Raw genomic sequence first — 24442 nt, forward strand, 5'->3', positions numbered from 1 at the left:
CACCCTTGCAAACGGCTGCCCTGCACGACAACTCGCTCTTGCCTGAATAGAAGCTGGAGAGGGCAACTCTCCAAGTGAGACTCTGCCCAAGCCAGCAGGGGCTAGGACTAAGGTGTATGGTGCTAGAATGTCATCTTAACTCCCCGCACCAGCACAGGAATGCCCCCAAATTGGCTTCAGCTGCCTTGCCTGACAGGGGCTGCAGCACAAAACACTTCATTTCAAACCCTGAGGGGAAACAGAATGCAACTTTTATTTCCAACATTTGAGGTGCACTTACAGGCGGGACACGTGCAAGAGTGGTAAAGTGTGCAGACATGGAGACTTAAGAATAGGCACAGGACAGGGGCTAGCAGCTGAATGCAGGGATTCGATATGGATGGATTTTACTCTTTCTGCTATCAGTTTTGTTTGTTTTTTTTTTAATAAGGAAGCTAAGAATGAGTCCGCTCCCCTTCTGCCTGACCTATCAAACAAATAGAAAATTGAGCAACACCACCGTGCTATAGGGTACAGATTCTAACCTTCCCACTAGTAACCAGAGTTCAGGAGAAGGGATGAGTGTCCTGCCTCCCTCTGTGAGGGAGATGCTCCGTTGGGCACAGGGAAAATGGGAGAAGAGACAGATAGTGTCCTCTCCCTGGAGCCTCAATGCTGAAGTTGTTTAGCAGGATACTGCTTCCACACTGTATTTTGGGATAACAGGTCCCAATTAACACACAATGGCTTTAAAACAGGTAAAACCATATGGGTCTGTCTCCATTAGCTGCACCTACAAGTTCACTTCCCACCCCTTGTCATCACGAGGCTTGTTGCTTGGCACCAAAGGGGTCACAGCTTATTCCTTGCTCTAGGCACACAGCAGAACAATGCTAGGGTCTGAGTGTTTTACAGTCAAAGGTTCATGATGATGATGCCGCCGCCGCCACCATCTTTCACGGGGATTCAGTGCTTACCTGGCAGCAACGCGCACTGGAGCCGAACACTGCTGTGGAGGGCTTGTCTTTCTACAGCTACTTTAGAAAAAGGCTAATTCAAAAACTGACCTGAAGGCTAGGTGGCTTAATGGGTCACTCGTGCTCCATCCAGTGCAGATATCCATGGTGTCATTCCTAACCTGGACCTGAGCACTTTAAACTGTTTAAAAAGCAGCACTGAACAGTTAATTTTGGCTTAAATCAAGTGATGCTGTGTACTAGGGACACAGCAGAACATTTCAACCCAAGGGATAACTTCTGGATCGGACTGGGGGCAGACTCTGCTCTGGAGAGCTCCTGGGTGAGGACTGAAGTTCCCTGGGAGCACTGTGTGGGGAAAGCAACCATCTATCTGCGTGTGCTTGACCTTAGCCAGCACTGGTTCCCACTCACTGGAGAGCAATAAAACTCAAAATGAGGGTGGGGAGAGTGGGAAAGGTTCTCCTCAGCTATCATCCCCTGCAGCTTCAGCCAGTTCACCTGTAGAAGATGAAGCCATCTCTAGGTGACAGCGAGGCACTGTTTTCTGGCACCGTGGGCCTCCCGTGATCTGCATGGAACTTCCAACTCTGCACACAATGGTAAGATGCAACCTTTTAAATTTGTTTCTTGAAGTAACACATCCATAGACAAAGCCAAGATGCCTGAGTTCATTTTCTTTTCCTAGTCAATGCCTAGGGGAGCTGAGCTCTGACTAAGAGTCCTTTGCTTTCCTCTCCTTCCTTGCTCTAGATGCCATGAAGGTGAAGAAGAGTCGGGGGGACAGAGTTCGCAGGTAAACAGCCAGGGAAGGCAGTAAGCCAGCGACGAGCACCTCCTTCTTCTTCTGCCCCACTGCATTAAGAACCACCTGAGCCACCTCTGCAGCTGTTCTGCCTTCAATGGTGTTCTTGTCCATAACTGTAAAGAGCAAAGGGAAATCAGCATGGATGGCAGCAGGTAACCACTCATTTCTGAAGGGCTATTTCCCCAGGAAAGCTCAGCTCACACAGTGTTTTGTTGTCAATAAGATTCTTGCTTTTAAACCAATTTCAGATGGGTTTGTTGGGAGCCCAAGTTTGGAGTGATGGCTGAGCTCACGTCAGTAGATGGGTTCCTCCCAGATCCCAGGCCATTGCTCCACCACTGAACCATATGATCCACCAGAAGCATTATTAGACATTTTAATTCAGTTATGGATGGAGGCTCCAATATTGAACGTGCTCACAAGTTTCACTTGCTGCCATTTGACTGCATAAATACCAGGTGCATATTGACTGGCTGAAGTGAGGGAGAATATGGAGAGTTTCCATATTCCCCAAAGCTCAGCTGGAGCTATAATTCAGTAATCTGAACTTGTGTGTCTCCTTCCCTCTCAACTAACTGCCTCCTTTCTATTGTATATTCTTTGTATCCCTGTAAGAAACGGAGACCCCGGGTGGATGAGGTAAATTTTTTTTTTTTTAATCAATAGAAGTTGGTCCAATAAAAGATATTACCTCATCTACCTTCTCTCTAATATGCTGGGACCAATATGGCTACAGCAACACTGTAAGAAACACTGTCAATTAAAACAATGAGGAGTCTGGTGGCACCTTACATACTAACAGGTGGGGTTTTTTGGTGTGATAGACCCAGACCAGTTGGGAACAGCAGAGTAGTAGAAGGGAGATATACTGGCCACTGGATAAGCGGTTTTCTGTTCCCTGAGTGACCACAGCAGGGGCAGCTCCAGGCTAATGAAAATACCTGACTCTAATTAAGGCCCCTCTGATGCTATAAAAGGGCTCACTCCACTCAGGCCAAAGGGAACCAGAAGAGAGGAAGTGCGTGCAAGGAACTGGGGAGCAGGAGGTGTGCAAGAAGCTGAGAGTGGGTAGGTATACTACAGGAGGACTGAGAAGTACAAGTGTTATCGGACACCAGGAGGAAGGTCCAGTGGTGAGGACAAAGAAGGTGTTGGGAGGAGGCCATGGGGAAGTAGCCCAGGGAGTTGTAGCTATCGCACAACTGTACCAAGAGGCACTCTAGACAGCTGCAGTCCACAGGGCCCTGGGCTGGAACCCAGAGTAGAGGGAGGGCCCGAGTTCCCCCCAGACCTCCCAACTCCTAATCAAACACAGGAGGAATTGACCTGGACTGTGGCTTCTACCAGAGGGGAAGCTCTCTGGGTTGTTTCCTGACCCACAGGGTAAATCTGTGAGGTGAGCAAATCTGTCAATAAGCGCAGGACCCACCAAGGTAGAGGAGGAACTTTGTCACATTGGGCATAAGCTTTTGTGGGTAAAAAAAAAAACACACACTTCGCATCTGAAGAAGTGGTTTTTTTTACCCACGAAAGCTTATTCCCAAATAAATCTGTTAGTTTTTAAGGTGCCACCGGACTCCTCGGATACAGACTAACATGGCTATGCCTCTGATACTGTCAATTAAGCTTGTTTCAAACAGGTGTGGCATGCCACAGAATTGGCTTGTTAAAAATGCCAGCTTCTATGTACAATTTAAAGCCCCTTGAGGTCCCTGTATAACCCCCAAGTAGCAATTTATTCTTTGTGAGAGATCTCAGCTTTTAGTGCTACTCCTTGGGGACACCTCTGCAGCCAGCATCCAAAGCCATTCCCTGAGGCAAACCCTATTCCCCAAACTCCTGAGGCCGATGCAACCCTTTTGTAGAACTCTGCTAATGCAATCACTCTCTTGCCTGCAACATGGAGAGCTGGCAAACTGCAGAGGTGGAGGCGTTGAGAGCACTTTCTTAACAGAGAAGTGATCTTGTTTCCTATGAGTACAGAGAGCCAATCCTCACCTCCATAGCGAGATCCATCTGCAGTTACAGCATTGACAGACAGATTTGTCTGAATATAACCAGGGCTCACAACAGTCACATCGATTTCATACTGTTCCATCTCCGCTCGCAGGCAGTCAAAAAAGGCCTGGGTGGCATGCTTGGAGGCTGCATCTGCAAAACACAGCTTGGGCATGCAGTCAGAGGGAGGAGGAGCAGGGTTCACACTAATTTTTTCACCTGCAACCCCTTTGGCACTAGGGCACAGCACCATTTAACAGCACACTGCAACACTCTATTGCTTTGTTACAAGAGTGAAGAATAGCAACTCTTAATGGAAGTTAGAGGCATTTTCAAAAGGCAAAAGGTCATTACCCAAGTTGGAAGCTAGCCAGGATACAGGGCTTCATATCTGACTTGGGCAGAAGGCCCTAGAACAATCAATGCTGCTTCTCACATTTGATGAGAGCTGGAGTTCAGCATAGAAGAGCAACTGAGGAAATACATGGTTAGACTCATAGACTTTAAGGTCAGAAGACACCATTATGATCATCTAGTCTGATCTCCTGCACAACACAGGCCACAGAATCTCACCCACCCACTCCTGTATCAACCCCCTAACCTATGTCTGAGCTACTGAAGTCCTCAAATCGTGGTTTAAAGACCTCAAGGTGCAGAGAATCCTCCAGCAAGTGACCTGTGCCCCATGCTGCAGAGGAAGGCGAAAATCCCCCAGGGCCTCTGCCAATCTGCCTTGGTGGAAAATTCCTTCCCAACCCCAAATATGGTGATCAGTTAATCGCCGAGCATGTGGGCAAGACTCACCAGCCAGCACCCAGGAAAGAATTCTCTGTAGTAACTCAGATCCCACCCCATCTAAGAACCCATCACAGACTATTGGGCCTATTTACCTGCTAATAATCAAACATCAATTAATTGCCAAAATTAGGCTATCCCATCATACCATCCCCTCCAAGACTAAGCTTGATAAGTTTATGAAGCCAGATATGTCTTTTGCCCCCACTACTCCCCTTGGAAGGCTGTTCCAGAACTTCACTCCTCTAAATGGTTAGAAACCTTCGTCTAATTTCAAGACTAAACTTCCTAATGTCTAGTTTATATCCATTTGTTCTTGTGTTGAGGCAGAGCGGGAAAATAATTCCCAATAGCAGGACAGCAGGGCCTGTTATGACCAGGCATATAGCAGGCCCAGGGAATGGCTTCTTTCAAATACGTTTACTTAATTAAAATCCTGCTCACACAACAAGGTGGAAGCAGAGAGAAGTCATACAGCCTAGGGCAGGATTTGTTCACCTCCTTTCCATGCATCCCCGCACCTCAACTGAGCCTCTGCCCAAAGTCTCTCTTCCCAGTCCAATAGGAACACTCTAATCCTCCCTCATCATGGAGTCTGCAAGACTAGATAATCGGCATCTCTTTTCTTCCCTACTCCACCCCACATTCAGTCTCTCATTAAGTCCTGTCACCTTTATGTGGTCTCTAAAATCCGTATCCCTTTCATCATCCCAACTTCCAAAACCTAGGTCCGTGCCTGGGGCATATTGTATCAGCTACTTCAGCTTCCACCTCTCATCTTGTTCTCCCTCAATTTAATCTATTCAAAACAGCAGAGAGTTCTGTGGCACCTTATAGGCTAACAAACGTATTGGAGCACGAGCTTTTCAAAACGTCACCATTGTTATCTTCTGCTGCTGCTCTAACCACATCACAACCTCTTCTTGAAACCCTTCACTGGCTTCCCCTCTCCGTCTACATCAAGTTCAAGTTCCTCCCTTACCAGACTCTTTACAGTTCTATTAATTTGCATTCCTCCTTATTCTCTGTTCCCTCTTATCTCTCAGCTTTGTACCTTCTTTTCACCCTGCAGTCTATGCTTGAAATGGTCTCCGATTTCCCGTGTTTCAAGCACTCTCCCTCTCTCCTTTCAAATCCCTATTTCCTTGAGGTCTCCTACACTAACTTTTTCACAGATGGCTCTCGTCTTGAGTCTGGGTGATTACCCTTATATGTCCAGATTCGACTGCAGGCTCTTCATGCCAAAGACCTTATCTGCTTATGCATTTTTTGGTAAGGCAGCGTACAATTTACTGTCCTCTTTAAGTAACAGGATATGCTTCTATGTTCCAGGATCCTTACACCCAGGGAGAACTGTCACGCAGCAGCCAGGAAAAGAGCATGAATAAACGGCAATATGATTATGAACTAAATCCTAGTAACTAAAGTTTGCAGGGGTTCTCAGACATTAGTATGGATGATGCCATGAAGCCGTCAGGGTAAGGAAGAAGGATCCTGGCCTGCCCTCCCCTGAGAATTTTAGAGCAGTGCTTCAGTCTATGAAGATTTTAAGACTTGTGATCAAGGCTCCCTTCCCTTGAACACTTCTGACCACTGTGTCAGAGGGTTGAGCCCACATTGAGAATGTTCCACAGCTCTTGCATTCCATGCATAGTGCCTCCTCCAAGGATGAGAGCAGTGGAAATAGTATCCAAATATTCAGCCCCGGACTCCTATTCCCCATCCTGCATACAGGTCCTGTACTTACATGCTGATCTGAAAGGAATGCTTATTTTGCCTTGAATGCTGCTGATCACCACAATGTGGCCTTGTTGTCTTTTGATCATGGAGGGCAGAAGAGCTAGAGAGAGAGGGAGGGGAGACTCATTCAGAAAAACAATAATTGCTGTTACTGCTACCCAGAATCAGTGTTTATCAGAGCAGTGCCACTACGAAACCTGGGATCATCTAAGGTCTGCTGATCCAATTTAGGAGCAGGGCCAGGGGACAGTGGTTAACAAGATGCTCATGTTAAAATGAAAGCCCCTCGTTAGGCCCCAGATTAAGCAATGCCAAGATCATCCATTCTCTCCTGGTTCTTCTCTCTTCCCCTCCCTGCCCCCCCCCCCCCCCAAAATCTTCCAGCTCCACTTGAGACTGCAATACCAGAGGCCTCTTGCATCATGAACTATTCTACACACTCCTAATGACTCATGAACCATCCTCCTTGGGAGTCAAAAGGGTTGTGTGCACCATGATTATCATTTTAAACCTGAACACTAACTGCAGCTTCAGCTGGGATAGAAAACCGGCTGTGCTCTCTGGGGTTCTGCCAGGGCAGAGGGGAGAACAAGGCATCTCTTGAAATATCTACTGAACTAGAATCAAAGGCAGTTTGAAGAGCAATGTAGATAGACTTTACCAAATGTTTGTACAGCATCTAACGCAGTATGCCCTGATCCTCACCATCAAGCACTACAATCACACACACACACACACACACCTGCACAAGGTCATGGATAAGAGCACAACAGATTCTAGTTAAGCCAAAGCAACTAAGCACAGTTCACAGAAGACAGGCTTTGCTGAGCCCATCTGAATTCTGGGCAATTTTAGGCAGGACTGGAGGGTTTACATTCTACAGCAAAAGTGGCAGGATGCACCAGGGAGCAACAGAAACCTTACAAGGGGAGGAGAGGCAAATCACTTCTGTGTAGAGAAAGAAGGGTGTGTCTGTCTTTTTCTAACCCTCTGTGGCTTGGCAGAAGGAAACTCCTCTTGGAAGTCATAAAGGAGCTTTTGCTCTTGGTTTCAATATTTCTAAACTTGTCAGGTAACCACTTCCCAGAGGGATCCCAGTTTTGCTGTCTACACAGAAACTTTTCCAAACCAGACTAAAACTAGGGCTGTCACCAGGGCTACACAAATATGGGTACGCAACAATTACGGAAGAAATGATTCTAGTGCAAGGGCCTCTGAGAAGTGAGAGAGCAAAGACAGAGTTCAAGAGGGTTTTTCTGAAGAATCTTAATAGGATTAAGAATGGGGTGGCAACGTAAAGTGGAGGACAATGGTGAGCAGTTAGAACTGCTGGCGAGGCAAGGACAACGGGCAGGGGTAATCCCAATCTGACGAGCTAAGCCCAGCCTGAATGCACGAGGAAGGGATACGTGGTATATACCTTTTGTGAATGCTATAGGACCAAAGTAGTTGGTTTCCATCACTTTTTTGTCCACATCCATCCCCGTGTCCAATATCGAGCCTCGGTAACTGATCCCTGCATTGTTGATCAGTATGTCCACATGACCCACACACTTCAGGATCTCTTCAGCAGCACTTACCACCATTTTAGTATCAGAGAGGTCAAAGATCACAGTGAAAGGTTTGTGTATCTGTGAACAAACTACATGTTAGGAAAAGATTTCTTTGGGACTCCTACCCATTCTGCCCATTCGTTCCCGTTTCTTAGGGAGAAGGTGCAAAGAAGAGGTCTTTACCTTCAAAGCTGAGAAGGCAGGAGCACCCAGCCTTTGTCCAATCATAGGCTGCAGTGGCTACTTGCAAGGAACCCACAATCATCAACAGAGTAAATTTCCATTTCCTTTGGTATGGATTAAAGAAACTACAGATCCCAGCATGCAATGTTCCATCTTGCTCCACAAGGCTTTCTGCTCAAATCTGAAGAACTGCATGCTGGGACCATGTCAATCTCAGATCACACATCCACAGCATGGAGCAGTGATACTTAGACTGAGGTTTGGTTAATTAAAGAATGAATTCATACTTCTGTCACTCTTTTGGGCTATGTTGATCCTGAAATATTGGGGTCTGAGTATTACTGGTATAGAGGGTGGCTGCCATTGGCCACATCTTAGAACTCTATGATCCTTAGAACTGGGCCACCTCTTGATCTTCCCAGCACTGGAAATAACAAGGGTAATGAAATGGAGTGGCCTGGAGATCAATTTTCTACCTGTGATATCCTGTCAGGGACTGTCCCACGGAAGCCTATCACAAAGAGTCCACTCTTCTTTCCTATCCACATCCTCAAACTACTGGGGATTTGAGCCACAGTGAACTGTTAACACTTTATAAACATGGATCACCCTTCTGCATTAGGGAAGGGTTAGTGGTGATGTGAAGGGTGGAAATACCAAAGACAAAGAACTATTTAATGAGGAAACTGGCCCAAGAGCACAGCAGAAGATTCTTGTGTTGCTTAGAGTTGTGGAAGTAGATGTCAGAGTGCATGGAGGTACCATACACACATCCCTCCAGTTTGTTCTGCCCTGCTTGGGGGGATGTGTTGATAGGACAGAGGGAGATACAGCTAAGGGCCTCAGTTCTATGTTGCTCCATTTCTGCACTTGGTGCAGGAACAAGGTGAGGGAGACGATCAAAAGGCAGCTTTAAGTCACCTTTGCACCTCCCTACGACAGTTCTAAGTTGTGCCACCATGTAACAGCCCTCTGTGGGTCAATAAACCAGTGCAGCATAGCTGGAGTGCACTGCACTTTGGCCTGCTCCCAACACCAGCTGTCAGGCAGGGAGTGAGCATGTGCGATCCCCCTGGAATCTCTCTTGCACCAGTGTGTTACTACTTTGTTAGATAAAATGAGTCTGATATAGTCCAAGAGTCCCAGCCTGTACTATTATCCTGGGATTATGCCTGCACCTTCAGTGGCCAGATACTACCCTTTTATCCAATCAATTTTATAAATAGAGATCAAAAACAAAATTAAAGTCAATTAAGTTACTCTGCCAGGGGTACAGGTCTACATCCTGCATGCACACACATGGTTTGTTAAATCATGGATCATTTTTAAGACAGTTGACTCATGAACATTTTCTGCAAGACAGGACACATCACTAGATTATACTCCCATACATGCAGCATAAATTGCTGATAACTGCAGGATTGCAACTTTCTCATTCAATACATTCAACAAGAAATTCTGCATATCTTGTAATGGCATGAACAGCAATCCCAGTACCAGGATGCGATAGCCCGTTCTCTCCCTATACTTACATTCTTTGCGTGATTGGCCTTGGCAGAGAGCTCCTGCACCAGGTCCTGTAGTCTCTCACCATTTCTGCCACAAAGCACCAGTCTGGAACCAGCTGCATGGAAAGCTTTTGCACATTCTTTGGAGGAAGGGGATAAAAGAAGAGCAGATGTTTTAATGCCAGGAACAGATTTCGTATCTATTTTATAGCTGGAGACGTGCACTAAAGATCCCATTAGCATGGGTTGGAGGTGGCCATATAGATTATGTGACCAAATCATCTCACAAACATGCCAACAGAATCTTAAACTTATAGCAAGATGCACTTTCTTTATACCACATTTCTAATAAAAAAGCTTTTTATTTTTAAAGTAGTATCTTAATTTTTCATCTTTTGTCTGAAAAGCTAGGCTGCTTCAGAAGCACGAGTCCCAGCAGAAAGGTCTTGGAGTAAGAGAGAAGCTCTGTCTTTTAGAAACACTTGACAACTGTTTGGCAGTTGGTGTGTTCTAGTCACTGCTCATAACTATGTTACTGTCCCCTTACGTTCCCCATGTCTACCTGTTGTCCCTAGTCTTAAAATGTAAAGTAAGGTCTTTTGGGCAAGGACCGTCTTTTTGTTGTGTGTATACAGTGCCCAGCACACAGGGGCCTTAGCCTCTAGCTGCCAGTGCAATGAAAATCATCACCTCGAAAAAGGATCTCAATTAGTTTTTCTGTAAATCAAAGTTGTAGTTTAAGGTCCAGTATTTGAACATTCCTGGACTAGAAACAAATGACTTATGCCATTGGAAGGTGGAGAGAGAGGGGGAGGAGGAACATAACACATGGACACACTGCCTCTTCAGGCATCTGCAACATCAGGGGCCTTGGAAAATCATTCCTAGCCAAATGCACTAGGGTCATGTATAATTGCAGCTTTATTCTCTATGAAGGGAGAATGCATCCTGCCATTGCAGTGAGATGATTACTAGGGCCCTACCAAATTCATGGTAGGGATGTAAATATTGTTTTAAAAAGTTAACCGTTTCAGTTATTAAAATTATATTGTTTAACCTGTTAACCGCTGGGGCTGTCGGCCGGTTGGCATGGCTGTGGTTAACAGGGCAGTTAACTGGTAAGACTAATGCTTACTGGCTAACCATTTACTATTTTACATCCCTAATTCACAGTCCATTTTGGTCAATTTCATAATAGGGTTTTTTAAATAGTAAATTTCATTATTTCAGCTATTTAAAGCTGAAATTTCACGATGTTGTAATTTAGGGGTCCTGATCACAAAAGGAGTTGTGGGGGGTTCGCAGGGTTATTGTAGGGAGGGTTGCAGTACTGCTGCCCTTACTTCTGTGCTGGCTGGCGGCGGCGCTGCCTTCAGAGCTGGGCAGCTGGAGAGTGGCTGTAGCTGCTGGGTAGCCCAGCTCTGAAGGCAGAGCCGCCACCAGCAGCAGCAATGCAGAAGTAAGGATGGCATGGGATGGTATTGCAACCCTTACTTCTGCGCTGCTGCTGGCAGGGCGCTGCCATCAGAGCTGGGTGCCTAGCTAACAGTCACTGCTTGCCAGCCACCCAGATCTGAAGGCAATTCAGAAGGGTGACAATATTGTGACCCCCCCAAATAACCCTGTGACCCCCCTGCAACTCCCTTTTGGGTCGGGACGCCCAATTTGAGAAATGTTGGTCTCCCCAGTGAAATCTGTATAATATAGGGTAAGGGCAAACAAAAGACCAGATTTCACAGTCTGAGACATGTTTTTCATGGCTGTGAATTTGGTAGGGCCCTGATGATAACTCTTATCCATCCAGCTACTATTATTCTAACCCTTAAGAAAAGGCAACAAAAAAATAACATGATGTTATCCCTCTCAGGGCTATTTATTTCTGGTGTAATTCTTAACTACTAGTGCAGCTTTAGGTCCTTCCACGCCCTTTGATCATGACCTAATGAAGTAAATCCCTTATTAATTACGCTGGACTGCTTTGTGATGACATCTAAGGGTGTGGAACAATACAATGCCAAGGGTAATTAGATGTGTCAATGTATAAATAGCCCCAGGAAAAAGATGGCATAAGCTCTGCTTGGGGTTTTAATGCAACAGAGCCAATAAGAGAAGAAAACTGATTGCATAGTGAGTGGAACTAAAATTTTAAAAAGGGATAAGAATTTTGGGCTGGGAGGATCCCTTCTTGCTCCTTAGTTGAAAAGCAACAAGTAGGAAAGCGACTCCCAATAAACGTGATGGTCTTTAAATTGCAATACACTACTTGGACTTCAAAGGTCTGACCCAGGACACTGGTTCTGTCTCTCTTCCAGTCAGGAAACATGATACTCCTCACACGTGCAGCTCTTCAGTTCTGACTGCCTGAGATGGGCATCCAGTATATTTTGACCATTCCGCTACCGAGGGTGCTGCTCCTCAAGGACAAATCCACACAAAAAGGTAGGACGTACACAAGCTGTACAAGTGACAACGAGAAGTCACAAGACAGCAGAAAGGACACCGTAAGCCCAAGAAGCTTTTCTAAGGCAATTCTGGGAAGAAGAATTATAGAGCACATCCACCCAGGCTGCGCGTAAGTCTCCCACTGACAAAAGCTACCAGGTCACATACTTGATGGCTGTTCGAATGCACCACCTTTGCATTTCTTAAAATTCTTGGCTCCCATTGACAGTAGTAGGGTGGGGTGTTTGAACTTAAAATTTGCCCACTTGGGATTTGTACCCAAGGAGAGAGAAGCATGCATAGAAGCATGCCCCATAACTGTGGACAGGAACAGACTGGGGAAAAGATAATCTGGAAGTACAAGAGGAGACAAGTCCAGACCACCAGCTCCAGAAGGTCTTACAGAAATGAGCTGTGTCACAGTTCTTGAGGTAATTGCACCTTTAAGCCCTTCACATCCTCCTTGAGGTTGCCCCACTTAGGTCTCAGGCTTCTAGGGAGTCCCACAACACTCTCCCTATAGACTGGAGATTTAGGGTGCAGTTTCTCTGGTGATTCTCTGTAATCCCCTCAGCAGGCCTGACTTTAGTTCAGTGCCTGCAGTCCTGTTCTCTCAGTGACAATGACAGGGTTAATCAGGGACCAGCCAGCTTTCATAAAGCAAAGTATTTATTCAGAACAACAGCATTTCGGAGAAGACAAATCTTGAAACAATGAACAACTCATGTACACATGTCTAGCTTACCAAGGGTCACCCATCTTTCACACAGAGACCCTAGCAAGTTTTAAAAGATGCCAGGTCCTTTTGCAGGGCCTGTCCCTCACAGTCCCATGTAAGTTCTCGGATCAGATGTGAGTGGCCTCTCTCTCTCCAAGTCAGGGGCATCATGTGATAAGGTTTTCAGTTCCTTGTTTACTAGACCTCTTTAATCAGGTCAAACCAGTCTATGCAATGTGATGCTTCTCCAAACTTATTACCAATCCAGAGATTTGGATTAAATTGCCCCCCTCCTCCAATGATTTAGTCCCTGTATAAAACTCCTGTATCTTTCCCATGGAGCCAGAATATAATCCCTAGCCCATACAAATACATCTAGCATTTATAAAGTTGATATAATAGTCTTTGAATTTTCCATGTATCCAGGGCTTTGGAGCAGAGCCTGGTGCTGAGCGCGGAGCAGCTTCGGAGCAGTGGAGCTGCAGGTTTTTGCCTGGAGCGGGAGCAGAGCCGGAGCACAGCTCCAAAGGCCTGCATGTATCTGTAGGATCTATCAGTCTGCTCTCCTGGCTTTCCCAGTATGTTAGGTGGGCAAAGGCCCCTGACAGTATAGGGTCTGCTACCACTTCTATGAGCTCTCAAGTTTATATAAACAAACAACAGGGGCCTTTCTAGTAAGAGCTGAGGTCTGGTATCCTATGTGGAAGTGTGTAGTTTGGGTGGCCGTGACTGGTTTAGATGTACAGCTGTTCCCATTACCTCTCCAAGGTGCAAAGGCACAGAAACATTCTGCTCCGTGCGGTTACATAGTCACAAGGGTGTGGCTCCAAACAAACAATTCCTCTTCATTCATACTCCTTGCATCCCAGCCTCCCGCCACCTTGCAGTGTGCTTGGAGACCCACCTTTCCCCAGACCAGATGTAGCTCCTGTGATCACCACTACTGCATCCTGGAGGTAGGCTCGCATCCTCATTCGCTGCAGCAGCCTGAAGAGGGCAAAGAGCCCCACGCTGCCGAGAAGCAGTGGGACAATGGCTGTGAAGGTGAGATCCATGAGCTTCCCTCTGTGAATGTTCTTCCTGGAGCTACAAAATGAAAGCAAATGAGCATTTCACAGCCAGCAAAGCTAGGAAGAGATTGAAACCTATTGGTGACTCTTTTTCCCTTTAGGATGTTGACCAGATTAAGACACTAACATACACTTATCCACTCTCTGCCCCACATCCTGGCCCCTCTCCAGCACAGAGGACCCACTTTTCATGTGGACACATTCAGGGAAATGTCAAAATCATGTACAAAATTGGTAGTATCATGTAAATGCCCATTTTAAACACTTAAATGCCAATTTGAGCATCACAACAGGACGTTTGGTTTTGGACATTTTAAGGTACCATGTTACAAAGTTAGGCTCAGAGATTCCATTTCCAACAGCCTCCTTTTCTCTCGTTTTACATTTTTGTTCACTCTCTGCATGACACAGTTGGACCACATGCTCCTTGGGCTGGGAAGTGTCTGCACATCTATGGTACTCTAAAAACATCTTGGATTTTTCTATAGCATTCATCGCCACAGTATCGAAACGCTGATCATAACAGACAAGTACCTGTATGTTATTCCAGGTGGATATAAGCCAATCCACCTTGTGAGGTGGGCGGGTTCCTAAGCCCGGAAGTCTATGCAGCAGCCCTGCAGCCTGAGCCCTTTGAGCCTTAGTCGGCTGGCATGGGCCAGCCACGGGTTTTTCCTTAATGTGTAGACATACCCACAGAGAACAAGAGGAGGCCATGAGCTGGAGTTTGAGTGCCAAACTGGGAGGCAAGAGCCCTGGCACTGCCCTTTGTGTTTGGAACAAGTTATGGCAGGGTAGATGTCCAATTCGGTTTTCACTGGGAGCTGGCCACTTAATTGAGGTGCCTATAAGGGAGCTGAGCTATTCTGGAAATCTGGCCCTTAACCTCTTGCCTCTGTTTCCCCATATGTACAGTGCCGATATAATACCTTCTAACCAGTTTTACAATGACTGTGCTAACCACCCTGTTCTACAGGATATGGACAATTCCCATCTGTTATCTATAGCAATTCTGCAGCATCCAAGTTCACACTGATTAGAATTACCTACTGCACTAGGCTGTTGTGGGGATCAGTCATCTGGTTTACTGACCAAAAAAGTCATCTGCTTTTTAATTGCATTGAGCATCCCCTTGTTTTTGCATTCTGAAAGAACATAAATGAGTGCCTGACTCACCACCTCTTTACACCACACTTTTTATTCTTTTCTATCATATCACTACTTATTCAGCTCCTCTCTAATCTAGGCAGTTCTGTCTTTTTGATTCCCTCATCTGGAAGCTTTTCTGTACCTCTAATTAGTTTTTGTTGCCCATTTTCTATTATTTCCATATTTATGCATGGGGAAACTGGACAAGTGACCTAATCTCCACCTCAAGATCACAGTGGACCAGATGCACAACCAGCAGCAGGACTTTGATTTTACAATTTCCAGGAAGAGAGAACTGGTGAAACAGGGGGGATATGAATGATCAGAGATACCTACCTGAATAGGAAGACTTGCCAGCCACTGAGAGACTCTGAGGATGGAATTGAAATGGAATTCTGTAAACAAGAATCCCAGGACAAAGAAAGCCCCAACTCAGTCAGGCTTGAGACCTTAGGACAGAGATCAGGGACAACATGGTTGATCTTAATTGTCTTGGAGAGGTATAAGAATAGGAAAGAACTGCTAAAGTACCTCAGACCTAGATCACTAAGCTCTGCTCCAATTTCAGGATCAACCTACAGGTAAAAGAAAAACCCCACTCATTTCTCTGACTTGTAAAACTGAACAAGCTTAATATGGATGTCACTGAAACAGTAAATACGGAAGAGGAATGCTAAGACGTCATGTTTACAAAGGCTTTTGTTTATGCTCACAAACACACTTTATCCCTTTCTTTGGTGCATTATGTACCAAGTACATCTCATCTGCAGTGCTGGAACACTTCAGTGCTTTGGAAAGCATCACTATGGCATAAGAGTTGCAGCAGTGGCCAACAGCGAAACCATTAACCAGACAAGAGGATGAAAAAAACGTAACAACATGGATACCAGCAACTATCCCCATTCCTCACAGTCACATGACTTGAGGTAAAAAGGCTGTGCAGAAGAAGGTGACTTGTGTATGTGTGGCTCCCTATTAGCTGGTGAAAGCTCCCATTGATCTGCTGTTTTCTTCACTTGTGGTTTTTGAGAATCCAATTAAAGCAAAAGGCAGCACCAACAGAAAATGGATAGGAAGTAAAAAACTACAAACCATCTTGTAAACATCCGCGCCCAAGGAACAACCGTCTCGGATTCCATGGTCAACAGAGAAAATACCTTAGTCCACTCTGGGTCTCTTGGTGCTGGAGGACAGTTTGCCCCAAGTAAACACGGCACCAGGTTACTGCATTCCATTCGCCGTTCTACAGTCTATATTTCTATGGGGAGAGCAAAGGTCCTTCATTCAATCAAGAACATCACCAGGGACCAACACTGCCAGTGGAATTTAAAACCATTAAGGAACTGTCAAGCAATTGAATTATGGAAATAAGGACAGAATGCATAGCCTGATGACCCCACCATTCAGAACATTTTAGGATTGATTCGAGAAGGGAGCTACTCTCCTGGCATCTGGGGTTGGAAACTCCAGGGAGGGTTTCACTCACTAGTCATAGCTTGAATAGAAAACCCTATCCTACCTTGCTTTCTGGTCAATATATGGAATAGCCTGTGCTTGTAAGTATCAGAGGGAATCTGGACACTGCTTGATAGTCCCTAAATACATAAAAGGGGTGGACAGAAGTAGTTCCTACTAGCTGCCAGTTAGACTAACTTCCTGATGGAAAGGATTTCAGTGGTTCACGAAAGGCAAGACTACCTCTCACCTTGGGCACTACTGCAGCTCCCATTAAAGTCAACAGAATTCCCTTTTAATGGGAAACGGATCTAGCCCTTAGTAGTTGTGTCGTGCTGTGAGAGTTTATATACAGCTAACGACTGACAGATAGTGTGGAGGCAGCCCCAACTTGGAATGAATGGCCACAGAAACCAAGGAATTCAGTACAGGGTGTGCTCTCATTTATTAAGCAGGGTACTATCAGTTTCACTGAGCACAGCATCTTTGCTGACACAACAGGGTATCAGAATGTGCCCTGATCAGTTTTCTTGAGGTTTACTTGGTGGAGGGGTTGAAGGAATGAGTAGTTGTGAACTGGGGAAGGAATGCAGGCTAGGAATCAACAAGGACTTTATCCACAGCACAAAATGTCAAGTTGTAATACTCAAAAGGTTGTGGAAAGAAGGTCAGAAGGCCTACAACCTGATGAAATTTCACGGTAACTAAAGGGATCTCAGGAAGAGATTCGAGGAGGCAGCCCATATATCAACCGTGCTGGTTAATTTAAGATGCAATGGACATTCCCCAGACTTTCAGCTTCAAAGTTCAAGATTCCACCATAACCATTCCAAGACTTGGATCTACTACCTTTTTCTGACAGCTAGAAGGAAGGTTTAAGATGACACCAAATTATCTGGAGAAGAGGGGACTCCAAGCTCATAACTGTCGCAAATCACTGATCATAACTCTCACAACCCCCAAAAGCACAGAAGAACATACAGATTGCGGGGGAGGAGAATAGGAGGGTAAATAAAAATGTAATGAATATAAACAAATACAAATTATTGGGAATTTGTCAAAAAGACAAAATAGCATAAAACAGATCAAAGCCACACATGCAAATAATTTCCCCCCTCAAAACAAAACAAACAGAAGGTAGAAGACATCAGAAAGAGTGAAAGGGCCTGTCTATCAAGTACAAGAGAGCACTAAAGCCCCACAGACAAGTTAAAGTACCAAGGGGCTCTATGAAAAACCGCAAATCCAAGACAGTTACATGGTGAAGAACTGTCTCTCATAATACCTATTCTCCTGTAACTCCAGCCTCCTAGAATCACGTTGTCCTTTACGTGACAAATGGTAGCAACTGTGAGGGTATTTTTAGAAAGCGAAGAGTCTCATTTAAAAAATAAAACAAAAAGAGAGAAGAGCCCCTATGTAGGGAAGTGACTGTGCTGGAAGAAGTGCAGCCCTGTACTATGATAGCTACTGTCTTTGGTCTGAAGAAAGTACAATCTCCTACCTTAGAAAAGAGCTCCCTTGCCAGCAGTGGCTTCCTGTGATAGTCTCCCCCTCTGGTCTGGTGACACGGGGCAGACAAATCTAAACTGGGAAGTGGCAGGAGGCCAAGCAGCCACTTTCACTCCAACACTGGCAGGAAATTGCCAAGAACAGCTTCTAGCAACAGACATCAGGAACACTGTCTGTGACCTTGGAGATGCGAGAGTCATTTAGGTCCCCTTGCTTATATAGATATAGAGAAGAACAAGAAAAAAAAACAAAACAAAAATAATCTTTGAAGAGAGAGAGGCTGAATTTTTTAAGCTAGTGCTGATGGGACTGAAGTGAAGCTACCAGGACGAATAAAGAATGTTATGTACTTTGCAGGGGCAAGGAAAGACTCATGGATTAGCTGAGAGCTCTGCAGAGTAGGAGCATGTTCCAAGTGTAGTTCAGCTTTCCAGTGGAGTAGAAACCCTGAAACTGGATCACACTACATTTCAAAAACAAAAACAAAACCCTCCTTTCTCCATCCTTAACATGTCCCAATGTCTTAAGTGTTTGGCCCAGAGCTGTTTATGTTTCATATCAGTTAATCTCTTTACTGAGCTGACTACTTTGGAGAGAAATTTAAATCACACCTAAGATCAGCTAAGACTTCAAAAAAGTGCTATAGAAACATCACCTATTAAACTGCTACAATGATCTTATGAAAAGTGAACAGCAATTTTTAATTGGTAACAAACTCAGAACTTCCATGTGACCACATGAGAGTTCTCTGCAAAAGACAGACTGAGGTTCAAAGACTAATTCAGAATTTGATAAGAAAAACATACAGGTTTAACAGTGAAGTGATTAAATCCATGTTGTAGCAAGGGGGCTTGGCCTCCCCCATCTGCCTCCCAATGGGCAAAGCCAGGACACCCACACCCACCCTGCCGGAAGCAGAGGGGTGGGACAGGAAGAATAAAAGGCAGGCCCTGCAGCTCATTTGGGCTGGAGCTGCTGGAGGAGACAAATGCGTCCTGCCAAGAACTGAACCCAATGGAGACCTGTACAGCGATGAGGACCCAGAGAGTTGCCATTAGCAGTGTACCTCGGGGAGTTGGAGCAGAACCCCGAACAACAGGTATACCATGAGGAGAGTATAGGAAGTAGCCCAGGGATACCAGATGATAGTCAGGTTGTGTTGTTGCCTGAATCCAGGTCAGTGTTTGAGTCGCATCTCCACTGACCCAGTGGTGGAAATCTCCCCCACTGTTAGGGCTCTGGGCTGGGACCTGGTGCAATAGGGTGGGCCAGGGTCCCCCTACCCCTTGCTGCCAACCTCACCCCTGGATAGCACCCTCCCTACCTTAGGCCAACAGACTTGTGTTGGTCTGCTGTCTGCCAGAGCCAGGATGTCCAACTGTTTGGTGCTCAGGCCCTGCTTCAGGGCCTGACCCCCTGGACTCTCTGGTGCCTGGCCCTGCCTAAAGGACCAGGGCCTTAGGGATGGTCTACACTACGGGAGGGGATCGATCTAAGTTACACAACTTCAGCTACGTGAATAACGTAGCTGAAGTTGATGTACTTAGATCTACTTACCGTGGCATCTTCACTGTGGTGTGTCTACGGGAGACACTCTCCTATCCATTCCCCTTGTGCTTCTCGTTGATGTGGAGTACCGGAATCAACGCTAGAGCGATCAGCAATCGATTTACATTAGACACGATATATCAACCCCCTGCTGGATCGATCACTGCCCGTCGATCCTGCCGGTAGTGTAGACAAGCCCTTAGAACAGGGGTGGGCAAACCTTTTGGCCCAAGGACTACATCTGGGTATGGAAATTGTATGGCAGGCCATAAATACTCACGAAATTGGGGGTTGGGTTGCGGGAGGAGATGAGGGCTCCGGCTCGGGGTGCAGGCTCTGGGGGAGGGCCAGAAATGAGTTCAGAGTGCGGGAGGGGGCTCCAGGCTGGGACCGAACCAATGGGTTCAGAAGGCAGGAGGGGGCTCAGGGCTGGAGCATGGGAGGGGGTCAGGGGTGCAGGCTCTGGGCAGTGCTTACCTCAAGCCGCTCCCGGAAGCAGCGGCATGTCCCCCCTCCAGCTCCTACACGGAGGTGCAGCCAGGTGGCTCTGTGAGCTGCCCAGTCTGCAGGCGCCACCACTGTAGCTCCCATTGGTCACGGTTCCCAGCTAATGGGAGCTGCGGGGGTGGTACCTGGGGCAGGGGCAGTGTGCAGAGCCCCCGGTTGCCCCTATGCATAGGAGTCAGAGTGGGGACATGCCGCTGCTTACAGGAGCCACAGCACTGGCAAGAGCTCGAGGACCAGATTAAAAAGTCTGAAAGGCTGGATGTGGCCCCGGGGCCATAGTTTGCCCACCCCTGCCTTAGAAACTGCTATTTCCCCAGTAACCCTTGCCTTGTTAGGGACCTGAGTGAGGGGGCATGGCCTCCCTCCAAGACTGACGGAGAAGGGTGGCCACGCACTCCTACACATGTAAACAACTAAGTTACCTAAAACCAGTAGTTTACATTTACATAACACCATTTGTTCCAAAGGACCCTATGAACTGTAAATAATGTGAAAACTAGTCAAAGACAATCAGTTATCACTAAAACTTCTAACATGGCACTCGGTGGCCATTCCACAGAACTCACCAACACGACACAGAAATTCAAAACTTCTGTATCCATCTGAAAAGGCAGAGGGAATTTAGGGAGAGAGCCTGCAATAACCCAAGTTGGAGTTTGGCCAGGATGTCATGGTTAACTCTCTTACTCTTACAAAGAGCACCATGGATGCTCTAAGAACCATAAGTGGTAAGGATCTTGGTTTTGAATTTTGTTGGACATAGTAGAACACAATGGAAAGCAACAGATCAGATCAGTGGTTTCAGGGGGGGTGTTTTTAAATGGACATAGTTGTATTACTTTGAGGCTTGAGGTTTTGCACCTTTGTTTCTACAAGCTGCCCATCTTGTAGACATTACTACAAACCGTATCTTAAGTCAAACAATATCTGTATTTCAATAGGAAATGTCACAGTGTTGCGTATGATTTGACATGTGGACATTATACAATACAGTGATCTCCACATGAGACAGGAAAAAATGAATGTTTTCAGCACTTGACTGCCAGATTGAGAGTTCAGGACAGATCATTCTTAATCTTAGCAATTTTTTTTGATAATACAACTTTATTTCTAAATCCTCCTTTTTAAGTCCTCTGCTGAGGTGCTTGGAGTAGTGCACAATTTCAAACACTGACAAACATAGGAAAAAGATTCAAAAGCCAAAAAGAATATCTTACTAAAAATTATTCTGTCAGACCAAACACATCTGAAATATTTTGGTGAAATTAACCTATCTCCAATTTCACCCTCCTCCCTTGTGTTCTTTAAGTTATAATTAGTGAGTATAACAGCAGTGAAAGGTATTGGCTTGAGAGCCCTGCATTTATCTTTATTCACAGACTCAGGGCTAGTCTACACTGGCAGCACTTTAATGTTGCTTGTGTAGTCCCAGCACTCTAAAAAGACCACCTCCATGAGGGGCCTAGCTTCTAGCGCTGGTGCACTGTCTACACTGGTGCTTTACAGCACTGAAACTTTCTGTGCTCGGAGGTGTTTTTCTTCACACCCCTGAGAGAATACTGCAGCGCTGTAAAGTGCCAGTGTAGACAAGCCCTAAGATACAGTATGGACAGCAGTGATGCAATTTCCTTCCCTCCTCACACACTGTCTTACCAGCCTTCCTGACCTCTACGGACTACATCTATGGGGTAGTTCAGTTTGTACAACTCATTCTGTTTATAGCCTCTTTGCTGAGACTACCAACAAAGGTGCCAGCTGTGATTTTTCTGATGTTGACAGGTATCCACTAGGACCCAAACAAAGACCAGACCTACACTAAAAGAGGTTTTCCAGAATAGTTTTACTGGCAAATCATACTAGTATAGACACATTTTTCACTGTCAAAAGAGTACTTTTACTGCAAAGCTTAGTTTGTTCCCCAAATGATATAAACTATACCAGCAAAAAAAATTTGGGGTAGGCATAACTGCCTTTACACTAGGAATTTTGTCAGCATACAAATGTCAAAACCCCCCAAATGCAAATAGCTACTCCCTCAAACTAACATTTATAGACTGGCAAAAGTTTCTCATGTAGACCTGGCTTGAGATGCAGCTCTATGTCATATAGGCCATTTAACAGCCATCAGACAGCAATGACTTTTGGTCACTACTACTGTGTTGGGATGGATTTGAATTGGTAACCTAGAGGTCAACATGTTCCTTATCCCATTACCCAAGACTATAAATTATTAACAGCTGTCTGTTAATAGTAATTTGATTTTGTACCCTCCTGTAGCTAAAGAACTGGTCACCACACACAAATTCTTCATATCATAGATTGCAATTACATCTCAGAATTAAGCTTTTCAAATTTCACACTTAGTTACAGAACTAGCCCCTTTAATTGTCATAACTAAATTTAACTCAGCAAAGAAAAGCCAACAGAACTGGCCAGATCCACCTTCCTTCTCCAGTGATGCCTCTGCAACTCACTAGTCTTCATGCCCACTCTCCCTTTCAGGTTCCAGACAACAGACTTTACCAGTCCCTTAGGCTACTTATCTTTATGCCCCTTTTCTCTAATCTCTCCGTACCATAATAATCTGACAGCAGAAGTCATTCTAAATCAGATCTACTAATGTCAAGTGGACCAGGGTTCCTCCGAGGAGAGCCACATGATGTTTGCCATACCAAAAAGCAGTTTTTGCAGCACAGCTGCAGGCAGCCGCTCACTTCTAGGGCTGCTTTCCCAGGAATTTCTCCGTCCCCTGCCCTTTCTCACCATCTCTCAGTTCCTATTACCAACAAGTGTGCAGGGAAGAGAAGTAACACCCAGAAGTTACAGCCGACGGGCTTGATCGCGTCTCCCTCTGCCCAACGTCCTTGGGGTCGCAAGGCTGCAGCGTCGTGAACCTCAGCAGGACCCTTTTACGAGGCCTCCCTCCCACGCCCGGCGAGATGGGGTTGTTGGAGGGAGGTGACGGGAACAAGCACATCAGCAAGGACCCCGCCCCACTGCCAGTGCCCATCTCCCCGCCTTGCACGAGGAGTCTCAGCCGGGCTCGCTCCGCCCCAAAGCCCACGGGGCTGGGCCCCCAGCCGGACCAGCAGCTCTCCAGAGCCAGGCCCCCGACCCAGGCTGCCCTTCCTTCCTTCCTTCCGTAGCTTTGGTACAGCCCAGTCCCCACACGGAGCCCGACCCGACCCCACCCCAGAGCCGGGGCCACCCCCGCGACCCCCACCTTGCCCTGCAGGGGCGGGACCCTCGCGCCCCACTTCCTACCCTACCTGGCTATCCCGGTCACCATGACCACAGCCGGAAGTGGCCGGGCTTCGTCGGCTGACCAATGAACGCGCTCCCCGCCCCCTTCGCGTCACCAGGAGCGAGGCGGTTCCTTCGCTGGGGGTGCGCCGGCGCGAGGCGGATGTTGCCCGCTTCGGACCGGAGCGGATGATTGAAGGAACGGACCAATGGGTCCGACCTCACTTACGCTTCGGGCGGGAAACATAGGCTCCTCCATGGGGTTCCGCTAGGCAGAGAAAGACACACACACCCCCGCCCCGTGTCCAGGATAAGCTGGTCCCCTTGCCTCGCTGGGATTCCAAAGCTCGGGGTCTGCCCCTACATTACCCAGGCACAGGGCGGGGGCTGTGTCAGTGTTACAAGGTGTGAAGCTTGAAAATCACCGGGAAACGTGTTCTGGGATTTCCAGGGCAGCCCCTGGTAGCTCTGGGGGTTCCCACCCAGCACTGGGAGCTGTGGTGTGCAGCCTCTAACTAGGCCGCAAGGCCTGTGGTTCCTTCTCCTCCTCCTGCTGCCCCTCTGCGGCAGGGTGGAGTGGGCAGCCACAGGCTTGGGGGCCCTTGAGGTGAAAAGCGACAGAGCCGGCAATGGAGCCTTAGCTCCAGAAAGAGTAGTGGTACCTCCCCTAATGAAGGGAGGGAAATAATGGGGCACGTGGGAAAAGAGGAAGCAGAAAGGGTGGAAAGACAGCAATGACTTCAAAGGAGGAGTAGGCCTTGTGTCTGTCCCTCTTGCCCTAAATCACACCCAGACGAAAGGGGTAGCAGGACACCAGCCTTCCTTGCTCAGCCCCAAAAGGCTAGTTCAGGGAGGGGAAGTCAGTATCTATTGAGGGAGAGGTGTGGTAATGGGGGCATTATTATGGGGCCTGGTAGTGATGCTGTGGCCACTGTAGGTTTCAATATGCGTCCAAACGGATCCCCATTTTTGTGCTCCTTACTCTTATTAGATATGTGTTTCTATGGCGAATCCTCCATTGGAGGTGAAGGAGAATTGAGATAGTATCGCAGTGCTATATATGGAGTAGAGAATATCAGTGGATATTCAAACCAGTGGTGTTGGAACAGTATTTATAGAGGGGGGTACTGAAAGTCACTGAACTAAACTGTAAACCCTTTATATGATGGAAACCACTTCAACCCAGGGGGTGCAGCAGAACCCCTAGTTCCAGCACCCCTGGGTAAAATTATATTTTAAGAGCATCCTGCAGTCTGT

General features: G+C 46.5%; 1 protein-coding gene across 6 annotated transcripts; it reads right to left on the bottom strand.

Annotated features, from left to right (window-relative positions):
• Positions 1-229: 229 nt before the first annotated feature.
• On the bottom strand, positions 230-23315 carry DHRS7B (dehydrogenase/reductase 7B). 6 transcript variants are annotated; one of them, XM_030577866.1, is made up of 8 exons: positions 17880-18286; positions 16013-16178; positions 13606-13787; positions 9566-9681; positions 7718-7928; positions 6305-6397; positions 3763-3915; positions 230-1877 (listed from the first exon to the last, which is right to left on the bottom strand). In XM_030577866.1, the coding sequence occupies exons 2-8, from the start codon at positions 16153-16155 to the stop codon at positions 1672-1674; spliced, it is 1104 nt and encodes a 367-aa protein (XP_030433726.1). In that variant the 5' UTR covers positions 16156-16178; positions 17880-18286; the 3' UTR covers positions 230-1671. The 6 variants fall into 6 exon arrangements, with proteins under 6 accessions (XP_030433726.1, XP_030433727.1, XP_030433728.1 ...); XM_030577867.1 differs by lacking the exons at positions 16013-16178; positions 17880-18286 and adding an exon at positions 23212-23315; XM_030577868.1 differs by lacking the exons at positions 16013-16178; positions 17880-18286 and adding an exon at positions 19445-19615.
• Positions 23316-24442: the final 1127 nt, after the last annotated feature.

This window comes from Gopherus evgoodei, chromosome 10 (genome assembly GCF_007399415.2).
Source record: "Gopherus evgoodei ecotype Sinaloan lineage chromosome 10, rGopEvg1_v1.p, whole genome shotgun sequence".
NCBI lineage: Eukaryota > Metazoa > Chordata > Testudines > Testudinidae > Gopherus > Gopherus evgoodei.

Bases quoted from the DNA above. Each gene is read 5' to 3' on its own strand.
- DHRS7B (XM_030577866.1), bottom strand. From the start codon at position 16,155: ATGGAATGCAGTAACCTGGTGCCGTGTTTACTTGGGGCAAACTGTCCT. The intron at 9,682-13,605 runs GTGGGTCTCCAA...CTTCCTCCAAAG, and splicing joins TACATCTGGTCTGGGGAAAG to AATGTGCAAAAGCTTTCCAT. The intron at 7,929-9,565 runs GTAAGTATAGGG...GTTTGTTCACAG, and splicing joins AGGCCAATCACGCAAAGAAT to ATACACAAACCTTTCACTGT.